Source organism: Thamnophis sirtalis, unplaced genomic scaffold, assembly GCF_051295495.1.
Source record: "Thamnophis sirtalis isolate CommonGarterSnake01/CBP01778 unplaced genomic scaffold, rThaSir2_p1.2 scaffold_8, whole genome shotgun sequence".
NCBI classification, from domain to species: domain Eukaryota; kingdom Metazoa; phylum Chordata; class Lepidosauria; order Squamata; family Natricidae; genus Thamnophis; species Thamnophis sirtalis.
This window is the reverse complement of record NW_028261388.1, coordinates 40,818,311-40,839,250: the sequence shown is the minus strand read 5'-3', so window position 1 is coordinate 40,839,250 and position 20,940 is coordinate 40,818,311. Positions and strand designations below refer to the sequence as shown.

The 20,940-nt window shown below is 35.1% G+C and overlaps 1 protein-coding gene across 4 annotated transcripts in view; it reads left to right on the top strand.

Moving 5' to 3' along the window:
* CADM2 (cell adhesion molecule 2) overlaps positions 1-20,940 on the top strand; it is a 352,887-nt gene that overhangs the window by 289,356 nt on the left and 42,591 nt on the right. For all 4 annotated transcript variants that reach the window (XM_087721509.1, XM_087721510.1, XM_087721507.1 and 1 more), the window contains one exon: positions 16,126-16,304. In XM_087721509.1, coding sequence (XP_087577635.1) covers positions 16,126-16,304 — 179 coding nt within the window. The remainder of the gene's footprint in view (positions 1-16,125; positions 16,305-20,940) is intronic.

Sequence of the window (20,940 nt, the reverse complement as noted above, 5' to 3'; positions counted from 1 at the left end):
GGATATAGTGTACTTTTGGTAATGCCTAGTGTTGTTTTTGTACCAAACATACATTTTGGAATTGTGTCCAAAAAGTTCACCCTTGGTCTCATCAGATCATAAAACATTTTTCCCAATGTTTTTGTCAGACTTGATATTGTTTTTTGCAAAATATAACTTGGCTTGGATGTTGTAAGAAAAGGCTTCCATCCTGCCACCCTACCTCGAAACCCAGACATATGAAGAATATGGAAGATTGCCTTCCCATTTAATACACAACTAGTACTTGGCAGAAATTCCTGCAGTTCCTTTAATGTTGCTATAGGCACCTTGGCAGTCTCCAGAACCGGTTCTCTTCTTGCATTTTCATCAATTTTAGAGGAACATCCAGTTTTGGCAATGCCACTGTTATGCCATTTTTTCTCCACATTTGATGACTGTCTTCGCTGTATTCCATGGTATACCCAATGCCTTGGAAATTGTTTTGCACCCTTCCCCTGAATAATGCTTTTCAACAACGAGATCCCTTTGATGCTTTGTAAGCTCTTTGCAGACTATTACTTTTGCTTTAAGAGGTAACTGAGTAAATGTCAGAAAAATCCTACTACAATATCTGAGCTTTACATAGCCTTGATTAGTCAGTTTCATTGATGGCAGATGTATACTGATACAATTTACAATCAGTTTGAGTATAATTAGTTAATTCTGAACACAGCCACAATATAATAACTATAATATTAAAAGTCCTCAATACTACTCAAGCCAACTGCAGACCTAATTCCTATGGGAGCGAAATATTTTAATTGTAATTTTGAGATGTAATTATCACAGTGACCTTTTAAGGCAAACTACCATAGAAATCATTTTTTTTTTATTGTGAAGTTATAAGAAAAAGGCAATTAGTTAATTATAAAACATGCCTCCAAAAAGATTGGAGATAAGATATTTTATGTGGTTCTGATTTAGCATCTGGGAAAAGAAAACAAACTGAGTTGGATACTGGAAATATGATAAGGTAAAAATGTATTGACCTTGACCTATGCTGTTGCAAACCACTGGAAAGGACCTTCTTGACATCAAGGTCATAGGCATGTACACAAGTTTCATTAAAATAACAAAAGTGTGGCTTAGAGAAAGGCAGAGATAATCTAGAAAAGGAATGGAGAAACCATAAGCAGTCACACATGATAAGCTATTACCATGTGTGACTACATAGACAAACTATTGAGATCTGTAAATATTTCAAAAATTCAATAGGAATTCAATAGGAAGGACAGTTTGAAAAATATGGTTCCCAGCTTTATGCCACACCAAGAATATACTGGTCTTAACTAATCAAAAAGTGTCTTCATCAGCAAGAACACTTCAAAGACTTCTGGCTCAAAGACAAGCCATGAAATACTTCAAAATAGACCAATTAAAAGTCTACCCATGCAGATTTGACCTGAAGTTCTCCAGCTAGACAGACGTGGGGGATGTGAGCTCTGAAAAGGCTCACATGAACCCTGTCTGACAAACCATCTCCGAGATCCGTTTTTGGATCAGGAACCCCCCTGGAGGGAGGGCAAAGAAGGGGCAGCATCTCATCAGACCTATAGAGAGTGCAACAGGTCCGTCGTAGGTCAGAGATTTGCTTCTGAATCGGAGCCAGGGTGGCAGCATGGCAACATGCTGCACAAGAAGCTGACTCCAAGCCAAAAGCAGTTGAACAGGAGTGTGCAGAGGCGAGATGAAACCCTGGCAGGGTGACCAAGATATGGTAAAATGGAGAGGGAACATGAAATATACTTACAGTGGGAAACTATTGAGATTTAAAGACAGAAGCACAAATTGTAAGGATGTATAATTATATAAATATAATGCTGAGAATAGCTGGGAATTGTAACCAGGTCTTCATCTTGACCAAAAGTAGGCCGGGGGGGGGGGGGGTTTAAAGGCACAATGACTGTATATGTATACTTTTTTGTTATATTTCTTTAAAAAAAGGAGGAAGATATATGTTAAAATTAAATATGTATATTGAAAAGGAATTATAAATACCATTAACATAAAATGGAGCTCACTCAGAAGCTGAAATACACAAAGCAAATGAATTGGAGAGTGTGAAGCAGAAGAGAGAGGCAAGGGAAAAAGAGAGAGATAGGAGAGAGGGCAGGGGTGGAAGAGGAGAGAAAGGAGGAGTGGAAAGGGGAGAGAGGAGAAGGAGAGAGGAAAGGGAAGTGGAGAAAAGAAGGATGATAGAGGGAAGAAAGGAGGTAGGGAGAGGAGGAGAGAGGGAGAAGAAAGTGATGGATAAGGTACAAATATGGTATATGGAGAGCAGAAGAGCCAATAATCGTTCTTGGGAGTTGATGGTAAGATGAATTGATGTAAACATTTAATAATACAATATGATGTTGGCTATGTAATAGTATACATGTGATTATATGTTATGAAAATGAAAAAATAAAAAACTTTTTTAAAAAGTCTACCCATGCAAAGAGCCAATCAGCATCCTAGTTCATGGACAATTAGTAACTGGTTCTGTTGGAATTTCATCAAAAAAGGCTAATCAAATATCTGTCCAGCTTTCTTGGATTCTGTAAAGCCCAGTCTCTCCTTCTTATTCAAGAAAGTAAAGACTCTCGAAACTTGGCATTTCAAAAGGAACCTTTTATTGAACAGGAGTGAAAGCAAGGAGAAATCAAAGCAGGCTCTGAGGTCCCTCAGGCCCTCAGTTAGAATAAAAGGAACTAGAAACCTCTCCCAACAGTCCAGTGTGGATTCAGCCAATCCACAGGTATGAACATGTTATTGTACTGGCCGCTCTGAGAAAATGATACGGGAACTTTCTCAGGATCATCCTCTGCTGGCGATACAACCCACATGTCTCCCTCCCCTTACTTTCCCCAAAAGGTGAGAAAATACCAGAGTGCTTAGGTGCCAGGCTAAAGGTTATAAATCAATAAGCTACATAGGGGAGAAAACAATAAAGTATAAAAGTATGCAAAGCGTAATAAATTGTAAACATAACCAGGGTCATTCCCCACCCCCCTGTCCCTTGAAGAATGGCAGATTTATGGATCTGACATATTCAATGACATATTAAAAAAAGATCAGTTTGCCAGGTTCAAATATAATACAATACAGTTAGTTTGTCATCAGTTCCCTGTAAGCTACACTACAAGAAATACACTAAAAATATCTCACTCCGCCTCTAGGGTCAGCTGCTGGAAGAACATCAGGACACTGGAAAACTAGATAACAGCAATTTATCTGAAAACTCCTCACTTTTGCAATCATCTTCAGTTCCAGAGTACAAAATGCAAATTTAGAGCCAAAGTTTGTTAATCTGATAAAGCTGTTTATCTTGGATATTTTTTTAAAAAAATGTACACAATATATCCCTTCATTTTTTTCAGAATTCTTCAAATATCCAGCTTGACCTTCTCTAGTATCACATTAATTCAGCATTGGAAAGCTATGTATACTAAATAGCTGCATAGAAATTATGAGTTTGATAATACTTTAAAGTATCACTATCTTAGAAAAAAAGATCCAGACAAAATAAAGTGATTTTCAAATGAATTTTCAAATTAAAACAAATAATAACCTCTACATATGACCCTAAATTTAGGTTGATTACATAGTACATCTTTTTAAGGACATTCAAAATTTCAGTCTTCTTAATGGCCAACTAATGTCATACAGGGTTGCTTAGTGATTTAATTAAAGAACAGAAGGTGATTAAACATTAATGATTTCAAGAGTTCCTATGCCAGTATATAGACTTCTTATCCATAGCAATGGAGAGTGTTGGCATGAAGTTCAAATGCATTCCCCAACTTTTAGATTTTTCCTGCCAATGTATCAGATTTATAAGTTCTCGAGATAACAGGATAGAGAAAAACACTAAATAAAACAGGTTAAAATTTGGCATATTAAAACATGATAGCACAGAAATATATTTTCTTCTTGCTGCTAGCAGGGTAGGTGTTAATTGCATCTTCCTATAAAGAGACTTCCATAAGTATGAGTCCATATAGATTTTTCATTGTTTCATTTTTTTAAACCAGATACAATAATCAAAAGTTTCCCAATTTAAAGGTTAATATGAGAGAAAAAAATAAATGGGAAAAAATATACTGGCACTCAAGTCAGATATCCATGTTGAAAACAATAATAAAGAGAAGAAATCTGTTTATTTTTAATATGGTTAACAAATTATCATTTTAATATAAACAAATATTAAGGACAAACATAAAACATAAAGCAAAATATAAAGGACATTTTATATTTATTACATTGAGTACATTATAGTGTCTATGGTGACATTCAGTGCAATAAACTAACTTCTCTTCCATGAGAAATGAAAAATTATGAAATATAACCAAAGGTAACTTTAGGCATTCAGTTTTCTGGAAAACATACAAAAATACATTAATTTTGAACATATTTATAAAGTCAATTTTTCAGAGCTAGATCTTAGTCTTATAATACAAAATGCTATTTAAAAAAATAAAAATAGTCATAGGAAGAGATTTTGGAACTAATTGCCAAAGATTATGATTTATAAACGCTTTTTATTCTTTATCCGGCTTTTTCTCAAGTAACTGTGTACAACTGCTGCTCCGGCCCTCTGGAACGAGCTCCCCGTGGAGATTCGGACCCTCACCACCCTTCAGGCTTTCCGCAAAGCCCTTAAAACCTGGGTGTTCCGACAGGCCTGGGGCTGACGGATTCCCCACCCCCGCTCGAATTGCGTGGTTGTTGAGTGTTTTTTAAATTGTTTGTAGTTATTTGTCCGTTGTTCCTCTTGTTTGTATCCCCCCCCCCCCTATTTTGGTTTGTGAGCCGCCCTGAGTCCCTCTGGGAATAGGGCAGCATAGAAATCCAATAAATCAAATCAAATCAATCAAGTGTTGTTATTATTATTATTATTATTATTAGTTATGATTATGATTATGGAACCTACTATTTGTTAAACATACACATAATTAATGGTCATCCAGTAAATTTCACTAGAAATTGGAGAACTGATAATGGGAACCAATGCTTTTCCAAGCCAGCCTTTTCCCATTCTGATATTTTCCAAGATTATTGGACTTCGTTCAATCTGGCAGGCAATTGAACATTCAACACATATACAATCTTAGGATGCATTGTATTGTTTTTATTTCTTTTTAATTCATTCATTTCACTCTGTTATCTAGGCTACGAAATATAGGCAACCAACAAAATAGACTTTTTAAAAAAAAAGAAGAAGAAAAAGCTGCACAAATTTTGTTGGATGTGAAAAATCCCTTTAACTATATGCAGCAGCCCTTCATGCTGTAGTACCAACTGAAATGAACTTCGGAGATGAATTTCTAGCTTTGGTTAAAAACATTTGCCTATAGCACAAAGCAAAGATTATAAATGAATGTCATCAAAATTTCTCTGAATATTTTCAAGTCAGTAAGAAAACAAAGAAGGATCTCTATTCTATTTTTTACTGTTTATCATTGTGCTGGAAATACTGGCAGAAAAAAAATCCAAGATGATAAATAACAAGTCTCAAAATCTGTGGAGGGGAATATAAGTTTAAAAACTCTGTGGATAATGTAGTATTAAGTATAATATAATCACAAAATAAAACAGTTAATGTAAATAATTCATAATTATGGAAATATTCTGGATATAAAACCAAGTTCAGAAAACAAAAATATTAATATTTTTAATCAATAAAGATTTTTGGGGGTTTAGGGGTTTGTTTGTTTTTTGCATGAAGAATCAGTCTATCAGTTTCCTCAGTGGAATATCTTGGTTTGCACCTGACAATTAAGAAACATATCAAAAGAATAATGTTAATTTATGCAAGTGATGAAGAGAAACCTTTAAATGTTGAAGAATTTTTGTTAAGAAAAAATGCAATTTAAAAATGAGTGTGCAAATCCATATTTTACATGACACCAATTCAAATTTCAGAGAGAATCTTACAAGAACAGCAAGAACCTGGTGCCACATTCAAATGGAGCAGAAAATGACTTAGAGTCAAATTTAAAAAATTCTACAAAATTCCAAACAGAAAGACAGCTTTGCCCTTTCATACTTTAAATTGTACCAAAAAGCAAGCTGTCCACCATGGATAACAGAAGGGATGAAAATCTCCAAATAGCAAAATGGCAATTTTGGAAGGACTTGACTTAGCCAATGGACTTCAGAGTGATACAAATCAGGATGAGAACTGAAAAGAAAAATATTGTTAGACATAGTCAGATAATAGAACAAACTTTAACAAACATAATAGCATGTCTGACAGGTACAGCTCTAGCTTCTTCATGTAAAAAGTAGCTATAGCAAGAAAAATGTAATTACGTAGGCAAATATGGTTTAATCAGATATGAATAGGCTAAAAACACAGCAAGTGAAGGCTTCAATATACCATGGGTGATATATTTACAAATCATTGGAAAGATAAAATCAAGTAGAAAGGGGAACATTAACAAACAAAAGGAATTTGAAACTATAAAACCAACACCACCTATACATTTTTATATAGTTATGACACAGAGATTAAAAAAAAACCCTGGTAAAATGGATATAAAACTTAAAAGAAACAGTTACGACATAACAATGGAAAACATTATTGACTAAAGCTATATATTTTATATCAAATTATAACTTTAAAAAGGTTACAAAATGTTTTACAGACAATATACAGTTGCATTGGTGTGGTAATACCTAAGATACAGAAATTATACATCAACATATATTGAAAATGTCATGAAGCAGAAGAAACGTTTGATCATATGTAGTGATCAAACAGCCCTCCCCCCGCAATAGTCTGGAAATATATACATAGTGTAATGCAAAAAAAATATTGGAATTTAAGTTTGAAAGGAAACCACAACTCTTCCTACAAGGTATAATCTCATAAAAATTAGAAGAAACAAAATGATTTAATAAATGTGAGCTGAGAATTCAAAACAATCAGTTTGACCACCAGTCTTGACTGGGATCTCCAAGACTAAAGATGAAAAGGCTTCAGATTTGGAAACCCAAATTGACAACTGATAACTGGATCTCCGTGCAATAGATGACCTCCCTAGCAATATTGATATTTACATACATGTTAAGTGGGGAGAAGAACTCTCATCACACAAATAAGTACCAAATACCTCTATCCCTGACAGCATCAACTGGAACTGGTCTTTGTGAAGGGAGAAAAACAACCATACTATAGTTGTCAGATATCATAGTTGGCCAACAAAGATAACATAGTTGAGGGCTTCAAAAGTCATCAATAGATCAAGTTCAAAAAGAGTCACCTCTGTCCCAGCTTCACTTCAAAGGTCTTCAGCAAGTGCAATATTGCCTCTCTGTACTAAGCACAAACCTGAGTTTTTTTTAAAAAAAAAATCAACTTCCTGCACAATCCTATGCAACTATCTGACCACCTTCTCAACAGACCTCCTGAATAAAGGCAAATTTGAGATAGGTTCATAATTATAAAAATGCTTTGAGTACAGAGACTGTTTCTTGAGCGGGGATGAAGATGTGCCACTATCTTCAATGCTAACACAACTATCCTTTCTCTTAAAGAGCCAGCTTCACTGCATGGACCCAACAACTTGTCACCTCCCAGGCAACCTGAATAACTGTTAATGTACAATGGAGTTGTACATAATGTAGTAACTACAAGTACACATCGTTCCTGACCAATACTTCCTGTTTTTGAACTGTCTCATATATATGCTGGGGATGATACTGATTAAATAAATTACTATAATACTTAAAATGTTGCTATTGCTAGATTTTTTTATTTTCAAGGCCAGCATCTTATCACTATGCCAAACTATCTCTCATGTTAAAATGGTTTGGATTATAAATAATACTTGACAAGGAAAGACAGATGTGTTTTCCTACTATCCAGATTATTGTGACCATGCGGGTTTTTTTTTCCAAAGAAACTATTCCTATGTGCTTTGTTATTTATCATTTGCTTTATTAAAACTCTGGTTTTGTTTCAAAAACAATTAATACTCAAGACAATAAAGAAGTAAGAGAGTCAGGTAACCATGACAACCAAGGGAAAATAAATTGGTAGTGATTACATTCCTATTCATGTTTACTTAAAAGAATGGGATGTGAGTGAGTATAGGTTTGGTGTAAGATGAAAAAATAAGAAGGATCAAGCATATGTGCTTGCTTTCAGAATGCGTTCTCATTTCCTGAGAAGTAGAAATCTGGGACAACAGTCTATAAACTTCATCCATTGTTCTAGACTGCAAGTCAATCCTAGTAAGAGATATAGATGGAGATATAAGAAAATGAATAAATCATTTAAAAACTGGATCTTCTATTTACATAGTATCTTCGAACTATGACTAATATAGGCTTTACTATAGTCATACCAAATCATCTTCCTTCCCTTTCCATCTTCTTTCCAGGTTTGTATAAAATTCATGAGTGCTTAAAACATGGGCTTTAAAAAAAGTCATAATTTATGACTACCATATTAAAATATTCCCATACTGTAGCGTGTAAGGAATTTGTATATCCTTGAATTTGCTGACCAAAATTAGTATCTGGCTTGTTTTAACTTTGGACAAAGTTTCTAGCTTATCTTGCCCTGACAACTGGCTAATTTCCAGATTTCCTGGCATATGAATACACTTCCTATGCAGTATGCCACTGATTTATCTTTTTGATCTGACACTCAAGTCAGCTTGATCTCATTCATGATTCATTTGGTATACTGGGCTGTTTGCCTGGGTTTTGCTATTTTTGGATTGTTAGCATTTATCTGCAGAAAATTAATATTTTTTAAAAAAATATTTTAAAATTGATAGATGAATCAGTCTCGTTTTTTAAAATAAAAAGGCTTCAAACACAAAATGCAGGAAGAATGTAGATAAATCCAATTTGTGAATATTGCTTTATGTGGCTGTTTATATGAGGTGATTTGCCACTTTGGCATAACTTTTCATCCATCTCTGAATGGCAGTTCCTTTCGCCACATTGCATTTGCACTAGTTAGTCAGCTTTTTAATTATCCTCACATTTAAAAGTAATTTGCAATATAATCAGGAGGAATAAAGGGACAGTTAGACTTTAAATTTTAGGTTAGTACTTCCTTTGCAAGCATACCAGTTCCCTAAAGGACATACAAAATGTAGCAATCAAGACTTTCCTTTTATATTTATTAGCAGTTTAGTACATACAAATTCTATAGGATTCTAAAGTTTCTCTTAAAATATGTGAATAATGGTTACTAAAGCTATTTGCATATATATGTTCCAAAAACATGCAAATGTAAGCTATATCAAGATAATGAAACATTCAAGTAAGTGCAACAAATGGTAGTTACAAATTACTGAAATTAATTGAGAGCTGCATTGTTAATGCTAATGAAATACAGTTGGGAATATTAAAATGTTCCATTTTTGTTCAATAATTTTGCTTCTGCAGATGAAGGGGTATCATAATGTAGTTGGATATCAGAAAAAAACACCTTTATTTTCTTTCTTTAATCTTACTTCATCAGTGTTCTCATTCTTCTGTATAAGGTCTGTACAATTTTGTAAGATAAAACTGCACTATAAAATTGCAGAGGTCTCAACTGCTATTTGTAGTCATGTCACAATTTCATATATTGTATCAGTGCCACCTTTTTCAACTTTTTCCAGGCAAAGAAGTAAGAAAACAAATACAATACTTTAAAACAATACAGGACATCTCTGTAGTTTTAAAGTAGTTTGCCTTTCCATTATTCAGTATTCACAACATATGATATATTTGATAAATTAATGTGCATATTTCTTTTTAGAACTCGTTGAAATGTGCAAAGGAACCATTAAGATGAGAAATTATGAGTGAACTGAATATGAGAAAATATGTATCTTGCAAAGTTGGTTTTAAATCATTAGAGATTTTTGTCTGCTAAATTTAGTACCTATTCTTCTATACTTTAAAAGAAATAAGTTAAGTCAGCATTTTAGCAGAAATGCACAAAGTTTGAACATAAATGTTTTCTGCTAAATTACATGTGCAAAATTGGCTTCAAAGCTCATCTGTTTGCTAGATAAGAATTTCCCTTGAGCTTCTAGCTTTGGGTTTGGAGGTTAGCCAGAGGACGGAATAATCAGACTCAGCATAGGTAAAACAATAAATGAAGTATTGAAACAGTTACTTTATCCAGAATATGCTTCTTTGCAGTTTGAAACACTGTCATATTTGGAATGCATTTATTTTTCCCCCCGGAATGCATTTTGCATTCTGTTTTAAAATATTTTTTTTCATAAGAAAAAAAATCATTTTCAAGAAATCTTGAATAATATAAATCTTCTAATATCACATTTTTCCTAAATTACCTTATTCATGTGTTTATGTGTATGCATGTGCGCACACAAGTTAGGAATTTGTATGCAAGTTTATATACAATGCTAGATTTGTTTGCATATTTGTATATAAAATTATTTTTTTAAGGATACACATAAAACCAGTTATTTAACTTCTAAATTTTTCTAGTTATACATCACATCAGGTGGTGCAAGACAACCAGTTTTAGACAGATTGTTATTTACTTAAAATTTCTAAGGTTTTCATATGCCAAAACTTCAGGGATAATTGTTAGTTGTATGATGGCAGTGTGGAAGTTTGTCAGTTGAATATCCATTTAATGTTGATGTTATAACAGTACTTCAACACGTTGTTTGACAGACAATGGAATGTTCCAAAGATCTGACACCATCTATATAATCAAAGCAAAGGTTTGATATTTTTCCAAATTGAAAATAATGAGGCTTTCAAGACTGATGTCAGCATTTTTAGTAGGTCAAATCAAAAAACAGACACCAGAAGCAATACTGGAAATCTAGCTTGTTGTTATAAGGTATAATATGGAACAGTGATGGTGAACCTTTTCGGCACCAAGTGCTTAAACAGGAATGTACGTGTCTGTGTGGAGCTCCAGAAACCTGAAGACCAGCTGGCCAGTGCGCATGACACACTGGTAACCTAGTCTTCTGGTTTGTGGTACCTGCATGCGCTCTGGCCAGCTGGTTTTTGCACACACCAGAGTACCAAAAACTCAAAGACCAGGTGGCAGACGTGTGCTTTTAAAAAAAAAATTGTCTGTTTGTTTTGTTTTGACTATCCTTGCACAGGAATGAACTGTTATCTCTCTACCAAATAAAACAAAATATAAAGGGAGAAGACCTAAGTAAAACTAGAACATTTAATCAAACCGCTTTGGTCGCATTGATGGATGATCTCTGGAGAGCCAGAGATGAAGGACATTCCTCCATCCTGGTCCTCCTTGATCTCTCAGCGGCTTTCGATACCATCGACCATGGTATCCTTCTGCGACGACTGCGGGAGGTGGGAGTGGGAGGCACCGTGCTACGGTGGTTCTCCTCCTACCTCTCGGACAGGTCGCAGTCGGTGTTAGTGGGGGGGCAGAGATCGTCCCCTAGGCCCCTAAATTATGGGGTGCCTCAGGGCTCGGTCTTATCCCCCCTACTATTCAACATCTACATGAAACCGCTGGGAGAGATCATCCGCAGGCACGGGATTAGATACCATCAATATGCGGACGATACTCAATTGTATCTGTCCGCCCCGTGCCAACTCAATGAAGCGGTAGACGTGATGAGCCGGGGCCTTGAGGCCGTTATGGACTGGATGAGGGTTAACAAGCTTGTGCTCAACCCAGAAAAGACCGAGTGGCTGTTGTGTTTTCCTCCCAAAGATTTGGCTAATATTCCACCACTCAGGCTGGGGGGTCAAATTTTATACCCCTCAGAGAGGGTGCGCAACTTGGGAGTCCTCCTGGATCCACAGCTGTCATTTGACCACCACTTAACGGCTGTGACCAGGGGGGCATTCGCCCAGGTTCGCCTGGTGCGCCAGTTGCGACCCTACCTGAATCGGGAGGCTCTCACAACAGTCACTCGGGCCCTTGTGACCTCTAGGCTGGAATACTGCAATGTGCTCTACATGGGGCTGCCCTTGAGGAGCATCCGGCGACTTCAGCTAGTGCAGAACGCAGCTGCGCGAGTGATTGCGGGTGCACCCCGATTCACCCGCATAACACCTATCCTCCGCGAGCTGCGCTGGCTACCTGTCGATCTCCAGATGCGCTTCAAGGTGCTATTAGTCACCCATAAAGCCCTACATGGCAGTGGATCTGGATACTTGAGAGACCGCCTTCTGCCAATTACATCCCTGCGACCAATAAGATCCCATAGATTAGGCCTCCTCCGTATCCCATCGGCCAGCCAGTGTCGGCTGGCAACTACAAGGAGGAGGGCCTTCTCAGCAGTAGCCCCGACCCTTTGGAACGAGCTCCCCGTGGAGATTCGTACCCTCTCCACCGTCCAAGCCTTCCGCATAGCCTTGAAGAACTGGCTCGCCCGTCAGGCCTGGGGATAAGGATAGTTACCCCTCCCGAATGATGAATGTATGTTGTTTACTATTTTATTATATGTTTCTATCTTAATGTCTGTATTCCCCCTTCCCGGTTTTGTGTGAGCCGCCCTGAGTCCCCTCAGGGAAAAGGGCGGCCTACAAATACTAATAAAACTCAAAAACTCAAACTCAAACGATTTGTGTTTATATTGCAAGTACATATTATTGTTACACTTAATATTTAAAATATAATTTGGGTTATTTGTAATGCTTCATGGGAAAAATATTTGAAAGAATATTTTGAAGAAACTCCTATTTTAACATTGAGCCATAAACAAAGAGATATGAACTCTAAAGCAAAAAAGTATAAAGCATACTTGAAAGATTTCTTGGGTACTAAAAATTGATTTCTTATTATTCTCAAAAAATGTAATCATGGATTATAAATGTAAATAAAAACTTAATGTTAGCTGGGTTATATGTGTCATCTGTCCTTCCTTCCAAATAACTATGTATTTCTATTTCAAATGCTGTATATACTGCATTGAAAGTGATCCTCTGTATATTAAATATTTATCCAAACTTCAATTTACAAATGAAACCACATAAGAAAAAAAAAACCCAACACCTAGCAGTAGTTACCATGTTTCCTCGAAAATAAGACCCAATCTTATTTTCTTTTGGGCTTGGAAATAGTACTCAAGCTTATTTTCAGTTAGGCCTTATTTTTTCTTAACAGCAGAAGGTGGCAAGCATGGGGGCCAAAGGGAGTGGGAGCACAGCTACTGCTGGCCTCTCCATCCCACTGTCTGCTTGCCCACAGCTGCAACAGGCCAAACTTTCAGCATGCGAAAGCCTCCACCCACCTTGCCTGCTAGTCCAGCTGTTGCTGGGACACTACTCAGCCATGGTAGGTGCTTTGCTGGCCACCAAGCAGCTGCTCATGCTGCTGCTGGCCTCGCGGGGCTCTGCTCTCCTGGCAGGGTGGGTGGAGGCCAGGCATCATGAGATCTTGGTCCTGATTGAGGCCTCAGGCAATCAGACAATGGGACGGAGAAAGCGGAGCCAATGGTAACCATCCAAACACTTTTCATCCAAAGGGAGACAAAGCTTTGTCTACTTGCAAAGCAAAGATGCTTTGAAATGGAGCTAATTATTCCATTTCAAACTGTCACCTTTGCAAGCACACAAAGTTTTGAGTCTCTGTCATTTCTCTGCCAAGGCAAAAAGTGTTTGGTCACCTATGGAGCACTTGGAATGGAGTGATTTGCCTGCCAGTGCCACCAGTGCTGCAGTGCAAGCCTCCCATAAGCCACCTATGAGTCAGGCAGCCATACAGCACATCCAGATCGCCTGTCTTCTCCCCCCTCCCCCCTCTGCCTCCAAGCTCAGACTTACTAATATTTGCATTGCACCAACGGGCCAGTAGGCTGCGCCTGCTGCCAGACACCATCAGCTCCTCCATGCTCATCACCTCTAATGCTGACCAGACCCATCTCCCTGGGCTTATTTTTGGGGTAGGGCTTATATTAGGCCCACCAAAAACCAAACTAGGGCTTATTTTCAGGGTGGGTCTTATTTTCGGGGGGAAAACAGTAGGTATTTAATTGCTGCCCAATGTATTTTCATTTTCTTTCCTGATTTAAATGATTAAACTTTTCAATATCTTTTACTGCAATTTTTAGCAATGTGTGAAGTCAGCATGACTATTGACAATTAATTATAGTCTTCATTATTGTTTTAAAGGAATTATAATTTTATCCTGTTATTAAACTATGAACTTGATTTATGTACTAAAGGAGTTGTTTTCTACTATTTTAATGGTTGTGTTGTGTTTATATAAGCCTTTTCATGAAAACATGTTTTTATTTATCTTGTTTTTGTTTATTTTTTAATAATTGATTGTATACTGTCAAGAGTCATGTTTAGTGAGATGGACAGCTATGTATACTCATTAAATAAGTAAGTAAGTAAGTAAGTAAGTAATAAATCTTAGTGACAATTAAGTTCATTAAGCAATTAAGTTCATCCAAAAAACTATATCTGAATATTTATTTATAACAATCTTTGAAGAATGTGAATGATCAATATAAAATGCATTTGCAGTGTCAACATTGCTTGAAAGCACTATAGATTAAGATTGTTTGAAGAAGAATATAAAGTTTATTTATTTGATCAAGAATTAAATAGATGTCATTTCTGATACTTAATGGACTTTTTCTGACACAAATATTGAAATGATGGTGCTTTATGGATTTGTTTATAGATAAGAGAAGGGATATGGGAAGAAGACATCATTTGTTGTAATTTAACAGGAGTGAAAAGTTACCAATATTGTTTATGCTTGTGATGAAGGTTGGGAGCATGTCTTTATATATTCCTTTTAATTTATTTTATTATGGTCTTACCTTTCTTTCTTTCTTTCTTTCTTTCTTTCTCTTTCTTTCTTATTTTTTTTTGCTTTGCACCTTTTACTATTACTTTTTATTTTTATTTTGTAATTATATTTTTTTTAAAAATTACTTGGGAAAAAATAACATTCCCAATGCATCACACAACTGAAAACAATCTAACAAAACATACTCAGTTATTGTAATATCAGAATAAATTGCAGAACAATCCTACTGGAACAGAAGGTGATCTATCATATATACAGACCCACAGGAACATACAGAGCTGCAAATAATGAGAACAATGGGGGGGGGGGGGGAATATTGACCTGTTATTAGATATTTATTTCAAATAATTCACTTTTTAAAATGTCCATACTGAAATTGTGGATATTAAAGCAATTATGCCCACTGTAGTCTTCATGTGGACAGAGAAACTTAAATGCTTAGAATGGAAATCAATCAGTAAAATATGTGATTCTGCTTTCAGTGACTAACAAGGGTATTGAAATGGGTGCTTTGTGTCTATCAAGCTTTCAAGATTCAAATGGCCTTAAAGATAGATGTTCAGTCATTTTACCAAACATCATGTGGCTGAGGATGTCTGATCATTTCATCAAAATAGAGTGACTAGCTTAAAGTGCTGGCTTTGTGCCTTGTTTCTGTCTGGGTGCCTTAACAACTACACAGAATGACTCTTTTTGCTTTAATGCTTGCTGCATAAAGAATCTGTGTTGGGTTAGTACGGTACATATTGTTTTTTATAAATATTTAGTTGAGGTCACCCAGATGAGGACTAAGGTGGGACTAAAGCCAGCACTTTAACAACTGTATCATCTATGACAGTGATGGCGAACCTTTTTGTAAAGGTGTGCCAAAATTGTACTCATGCGCACTATCGCACATGTGTGCATGCCCACACCCACAACTCAATTCCCACCCACCCACTGCGCATACGTGCATGACCCCTACAAGCAGGGGGGGATTTTGCCCTCCCCAGGCTCCGGAGGCTTTCCTGAAGTCTGGAGAGGCGAAAACGGCCTTCCCCGGCTCTCTGGAGGACCTCCAGAAGCTGGAAATGGATACATTTCCGAACTTCCGGTTAGTCCATTGGTACTGTTTTTTGCTCTCCCCAGGCTCCAGAGACTTTCCTGGGGAGGGCAAAAACAGTCTCCCCAAGCCCTCCGGAAGGCTGAAAATCAGCTGGCCAGCACGCGCATGTGTGCCAGAGCTGACAGCTCGCGTTTCATAGGTTTGCCATTATGGATATATGATATATAAATAGACATTAAAATAATAATAATAATTTATAATACATTTTTAAATGTTTAGTTGACTTAATTTCATGTTTAATGAATAAAATATATTATAATATTTTTTACAGACCAGATCCAGTATTATGGACAAAGGATGGTGGAGAATTACCAGATCCAGAAAGAATGGTTATCAATGGTAGGGAGCTACACATTAATCCCCTAAATAGAACGGACAATGGTACTTACAGATGCGAAGCAGAAAACTCTATTGGCCTAAACAGTGCAGAGTATGTTCTTATTATACATGGTGAGTACTTTATTACTGAAATGAAACTGCATATTTATATGTACTGTAATACATTTTATTTATAAAATATTTATAAACTTGGAAAAGTATTAAATGTTTTTTTGAAGTTGATGAGTATGTGTGCATGTAACAGACAGAGGGATAGAATATATTGTTGATGGAAGTTGTTTTCATACATTAAATGATTGAGAGAGAGAAAAATCATAAACAGAATTTGCCATTCAGGCTCTCAAATTCTGCACCATTGACTGCAGAAATCCAAGTTCAAGTATCCAAGAAAAATGACTATCTAGTGGGTGCTTAAACAGGGCCGGTAAAGGAGACCTAATTGTAACTTCTGAACAAAATGTAAATTAGTGCTTTAAATGGGATGTCTTCAAATGGCAAAGGAAAAAGGAAAAAAAATATGCAAAAGTGTTTTTTATTGATGTGGAGTTTTTTATGCAAAATGATCATGGAATATGTTTGCTTACCTATGATATTATGATTTATACCAACATCCCAAATTCTATTTTATCAGGGCTTACCTAAACTTTAAAAAGGAATTTAGATCCTTGTAAAACAATGTTTCTGTATTTAGAAAAAAAGTGTGACGAACAAGCAATGTGTACAAAATGTTTAATTTTCATGCTTTCAGTTAATATTTTATCTAAGTCACTGAAAACTCACGTGCAGTCTTTATTTTTCAGAATAACTTTATGTGTTCAGTAAAAGTATGGAATTAATTTTATCAATAGTTATTGCATCAGTTGATTCAAAATTATAAGCTCTATATATACTTTTTTAATTAGTCACTTGTGGTGTGTTGTTGAACTACAATTTTCAAAATCATCCCAGGAATCAAAATTTGCATTACGTTAGTGGTAAAGGTATTGATACATATGATGTATAAATTATGTATATGGATCAGATGTTGTTCTAATTTTTTCAAAAAGTTTGAGTTATTTATGCTTCCTTGCTTTTTAGAGCAAACTTTAAAAATTGTTCTCTTACATGAAACTGCCTTCTCCATCCCTGAACACCTATCAGATATTATGTCGACTCTTAACTTCATCAAAGTCCATTTGACTAGTATATAGAAAGCAAGAGGTGCCAAACAGGCATATGATACTCTTTGGCAATATGATCCATTGTAGTTCTTCAAATATAAAAAAGGTGACTATGACAGCCAGAAAAAAAGTTGGAGATATAATGAATTAGATACAAAATCATGGACCAAATTCAACTGATTATTTTATGGTAAATTGATATTTTGTAGTTAGTTAGTTAATTAGTTAGTTACTTAGTTAGTTAGTTAATGTATTTGGGGCATTTCTAGGGCCACCCACTCACCAGTAATTCTGAACATCTTACAAAAGATAAAACAAGTATTTAAAAAACTACAAAAGAGTGACTACAAAAAACTGAAGCAGAGAGGCAATACCCTACATAATACTTCAAAATTACGAAGCAGTTAATGGGACCACAATCCATTATTAATCCAATGTCTGTGGCATGAAGCAATTCTTTCATGTTTTCTTAAAGATCATTGTTGTCAGACCTATATAAACGCAACTGCTATGGAAGAAAATTTGTGATAGCAACCCAATGATTTTCAAAAACCAAAATCAATTCTTTGATTTTAATGTAATGTTTATACATACACACACATACCACTCTCTCCCACCCTCAGAACATATGTACCAGTGATCTTGGCTTGGTCACTACTCATTGAGGACGTTTATGTACAGAAAGCAATTTATCAGTGAACAAATAAATATACATTTCTTTATACAAGCTTCCCTTCATATAATTCCTGCCATAAAAATGGCAAAGAAGTGTTCAGAATCCATAATATATTTTGCTAGTGTTTTAGTACCATAGCATGATAGGTGTTTAGAAATATGGGTCCATTAAAGTTTATTAAATCATTTTCCTTTTGCTACTAGTTAATTGTTTGCACCCTGTTGATCTGATTATCTCGCTCAATGGAAATCAGAAAAAAAAGTGTCATTATAAAGATTACGTTGTAATGATAAAAGTTTATCATTGCCCAGTTGCTGACACATTCTGTAATTTGGTAGTCTTTCATATTATGTAGCTGAGAATTGACCTTGCTGACATTTTCTGTAATGGGTAATTGAGGTGTTTTTGGTTTTTTTTAAAATCCTAATTAAATTTCTGCAAATATAGATTTAGAACTACAGAGGATAATTGCAGTTTGTGATGAGGGAAAAGGTGTTAATTTAGCAACACTAGAATCATCAGAAATAAAATAAGATTTTCCTGGCATTTCCGAGTTTTTAAAGGTTCCATTATTTAGCAGTGTTTGTGGTCAAATGTTTTTTCAGTACAGTTTGATATTACAGATAAACAATTTCTTATTCTTATCTTGTTTTTAAGCAATAAGGATATAAGTATAGGTTTTTGGACTGCTTCAGATGGAACCGTTTTTGTCTTTGCATTGTGAACATGGGAAAAGTTTTGACTTTTAATAGAGGACATACCCTTATCTTCATTTTGCACAAAAACGTTTCTATCATTTAATATATTCTTCCAATACAAATTTAATAAGCACCATAGTTTGGTAAGGGAACTTATGATAATCTTTTCTCTCTTTAACAGTTTAAGAATACCAAGCACAGAACCAAAAGAAAATAGGTGCCTTCCAAAAAATGCTAAGGACATTTATAGGAGCTCAGCAGAATAGTGACTGCACATTTAATTTCATTTTTCTCCAATTGTTCATGTGGCATGATTATGAGTTATGCCTCAATCTGTTTCTTATAAAAGAGTAAAACATTGGAAAGATTAAAAATTGAAGCAGTCCTGGCTTAAATATTAGCACCATTCTCTTTAGTTCCTTTTCTGAGTTCTTAATTTCTGTTCTCAATTTTAGAAATTTGAAAACGTGAAAAACAACTGTAAACCTTCCATTGGCTTAAAGTTTATCATCTCAGTATACAATGAATTGAAATCTTATGAATCTAAACAAAAACATATCAATTCATAATGTATGTGTAAATTTATTTTGTTTTTCTAGCATCTCATGAAGTGATTCTTAAAATGTGAAATATAAAAATAACCCTGATGGATTATATATGCAAATACACAAATGTGTCAGTCAATCAGTCTCACTGGCTGGCTGGCTGGCTCTCTAGTGATCTATCAATCTATTTCACCTCCAAATTGAGAAGAAAAATCTCAGCTGATTGCTAGGTTCAATGGACTAGGAAATTACGATGTTTGGAGCTTTCACAAAAGTATATTTGTGCTCTTTGATCGCTTGAATTCTTTCTCACTTTAGATTGTAAAAGACATCAGATTTACGGTTGAAAGTCAACTAATAATTTAGCTTGTAGACTGAGTAAGAAAAAAATGCTAACTAGTTAATATAACATTGAATAGTCCTATGTCTTTTAACATATTATTTTTACATTGAATCAACACTTATGGTAAGCATCTTGAACAGTTCTAATGTTACAGTTGATGATAAGTCAACTCAGAGGATGAAGCAATTCTTCTAGAATAAAACTATGCTTTAGAAAACTGTGCAATGGAAAAAGAAAGCTGAAGGAAAGCTAGTCTTCCAAATGCTATTTGCCTAGAATCTTGGGAAATTTATTTTTAAGGAAAGAAAAGTTTCCCAAATCACTGGCTTGGATAGGTGTTATATTTCAATTTTCCAAATATTTAGATGATTTATAAATGTTTTCTTTAAAAAAATCCAATTATTTTCTTTCACACACACTATTTCCCCCCTTTTTCTCTTTTTGGGTAGCAGAAGATACATATTTAGTTTAAAATATGGGTAGGCACTATGAAATACATCTATATTACATCTTTTTAATCAAGTACATTACTGTTTCATTAACACTATATATAAGAAACTACTTGATAAGTTACATTGAAACTGAGGTTCTAACAGTGATGAAGAAGATGAAACAACAGCCAGGAATGTCTGAACAGTTTATCAATCACAAATGACAAAATCAGTATCTTATGTAAGCAACTGGAACTGAACTTTCGAAAAAAATAATCTGTGTATTTTATTTGTGAATATATCAGTTTGATCTAGTTGTTAAGGCACCAGGCTATAACCATGAGTTCTAATCCTGCCTTAGCCATGAAAGCCAGCTGGGTGACGTTAGGATGTCACTTTCTCTAACCCAATTCACCTCACCGGGTTGTTGTTGTTGTTGTTGTTGTTGTTGTTGTTGTTGTTGTTGTTGTTGTTAGGAAAATAAAAAGAGGAAGGTATGCTATATATGTTTACTGCCTTGAGTTATTTGTAAAAATAATAAAAGTGTGATACAAACAAATGAAATAAATAAGTAAAGTACCATTTAAAAACTTACAGAATTACAAAAACCAAATATCTGATGTCAAAAAATTTATTTATATTATTAAAATAGGTTCACAGAAACTTTCTTCATAGTGCAACATTTAAAATCATGCATCCACATTGGCATAAAGTAATCACTGAAATTGCCTAAAGATATTAACTCAAATCTAGGAAGTTGTCATTTATCAGATCTAGGCAATTAGTATATTTATGTTTGTATTATCTAGCCAAAATATTATACATGTTTTCCAATCTGACTGAGAAATTTGAAAACTGAATATGGGACACAGATAAATTATTACATTAATTATA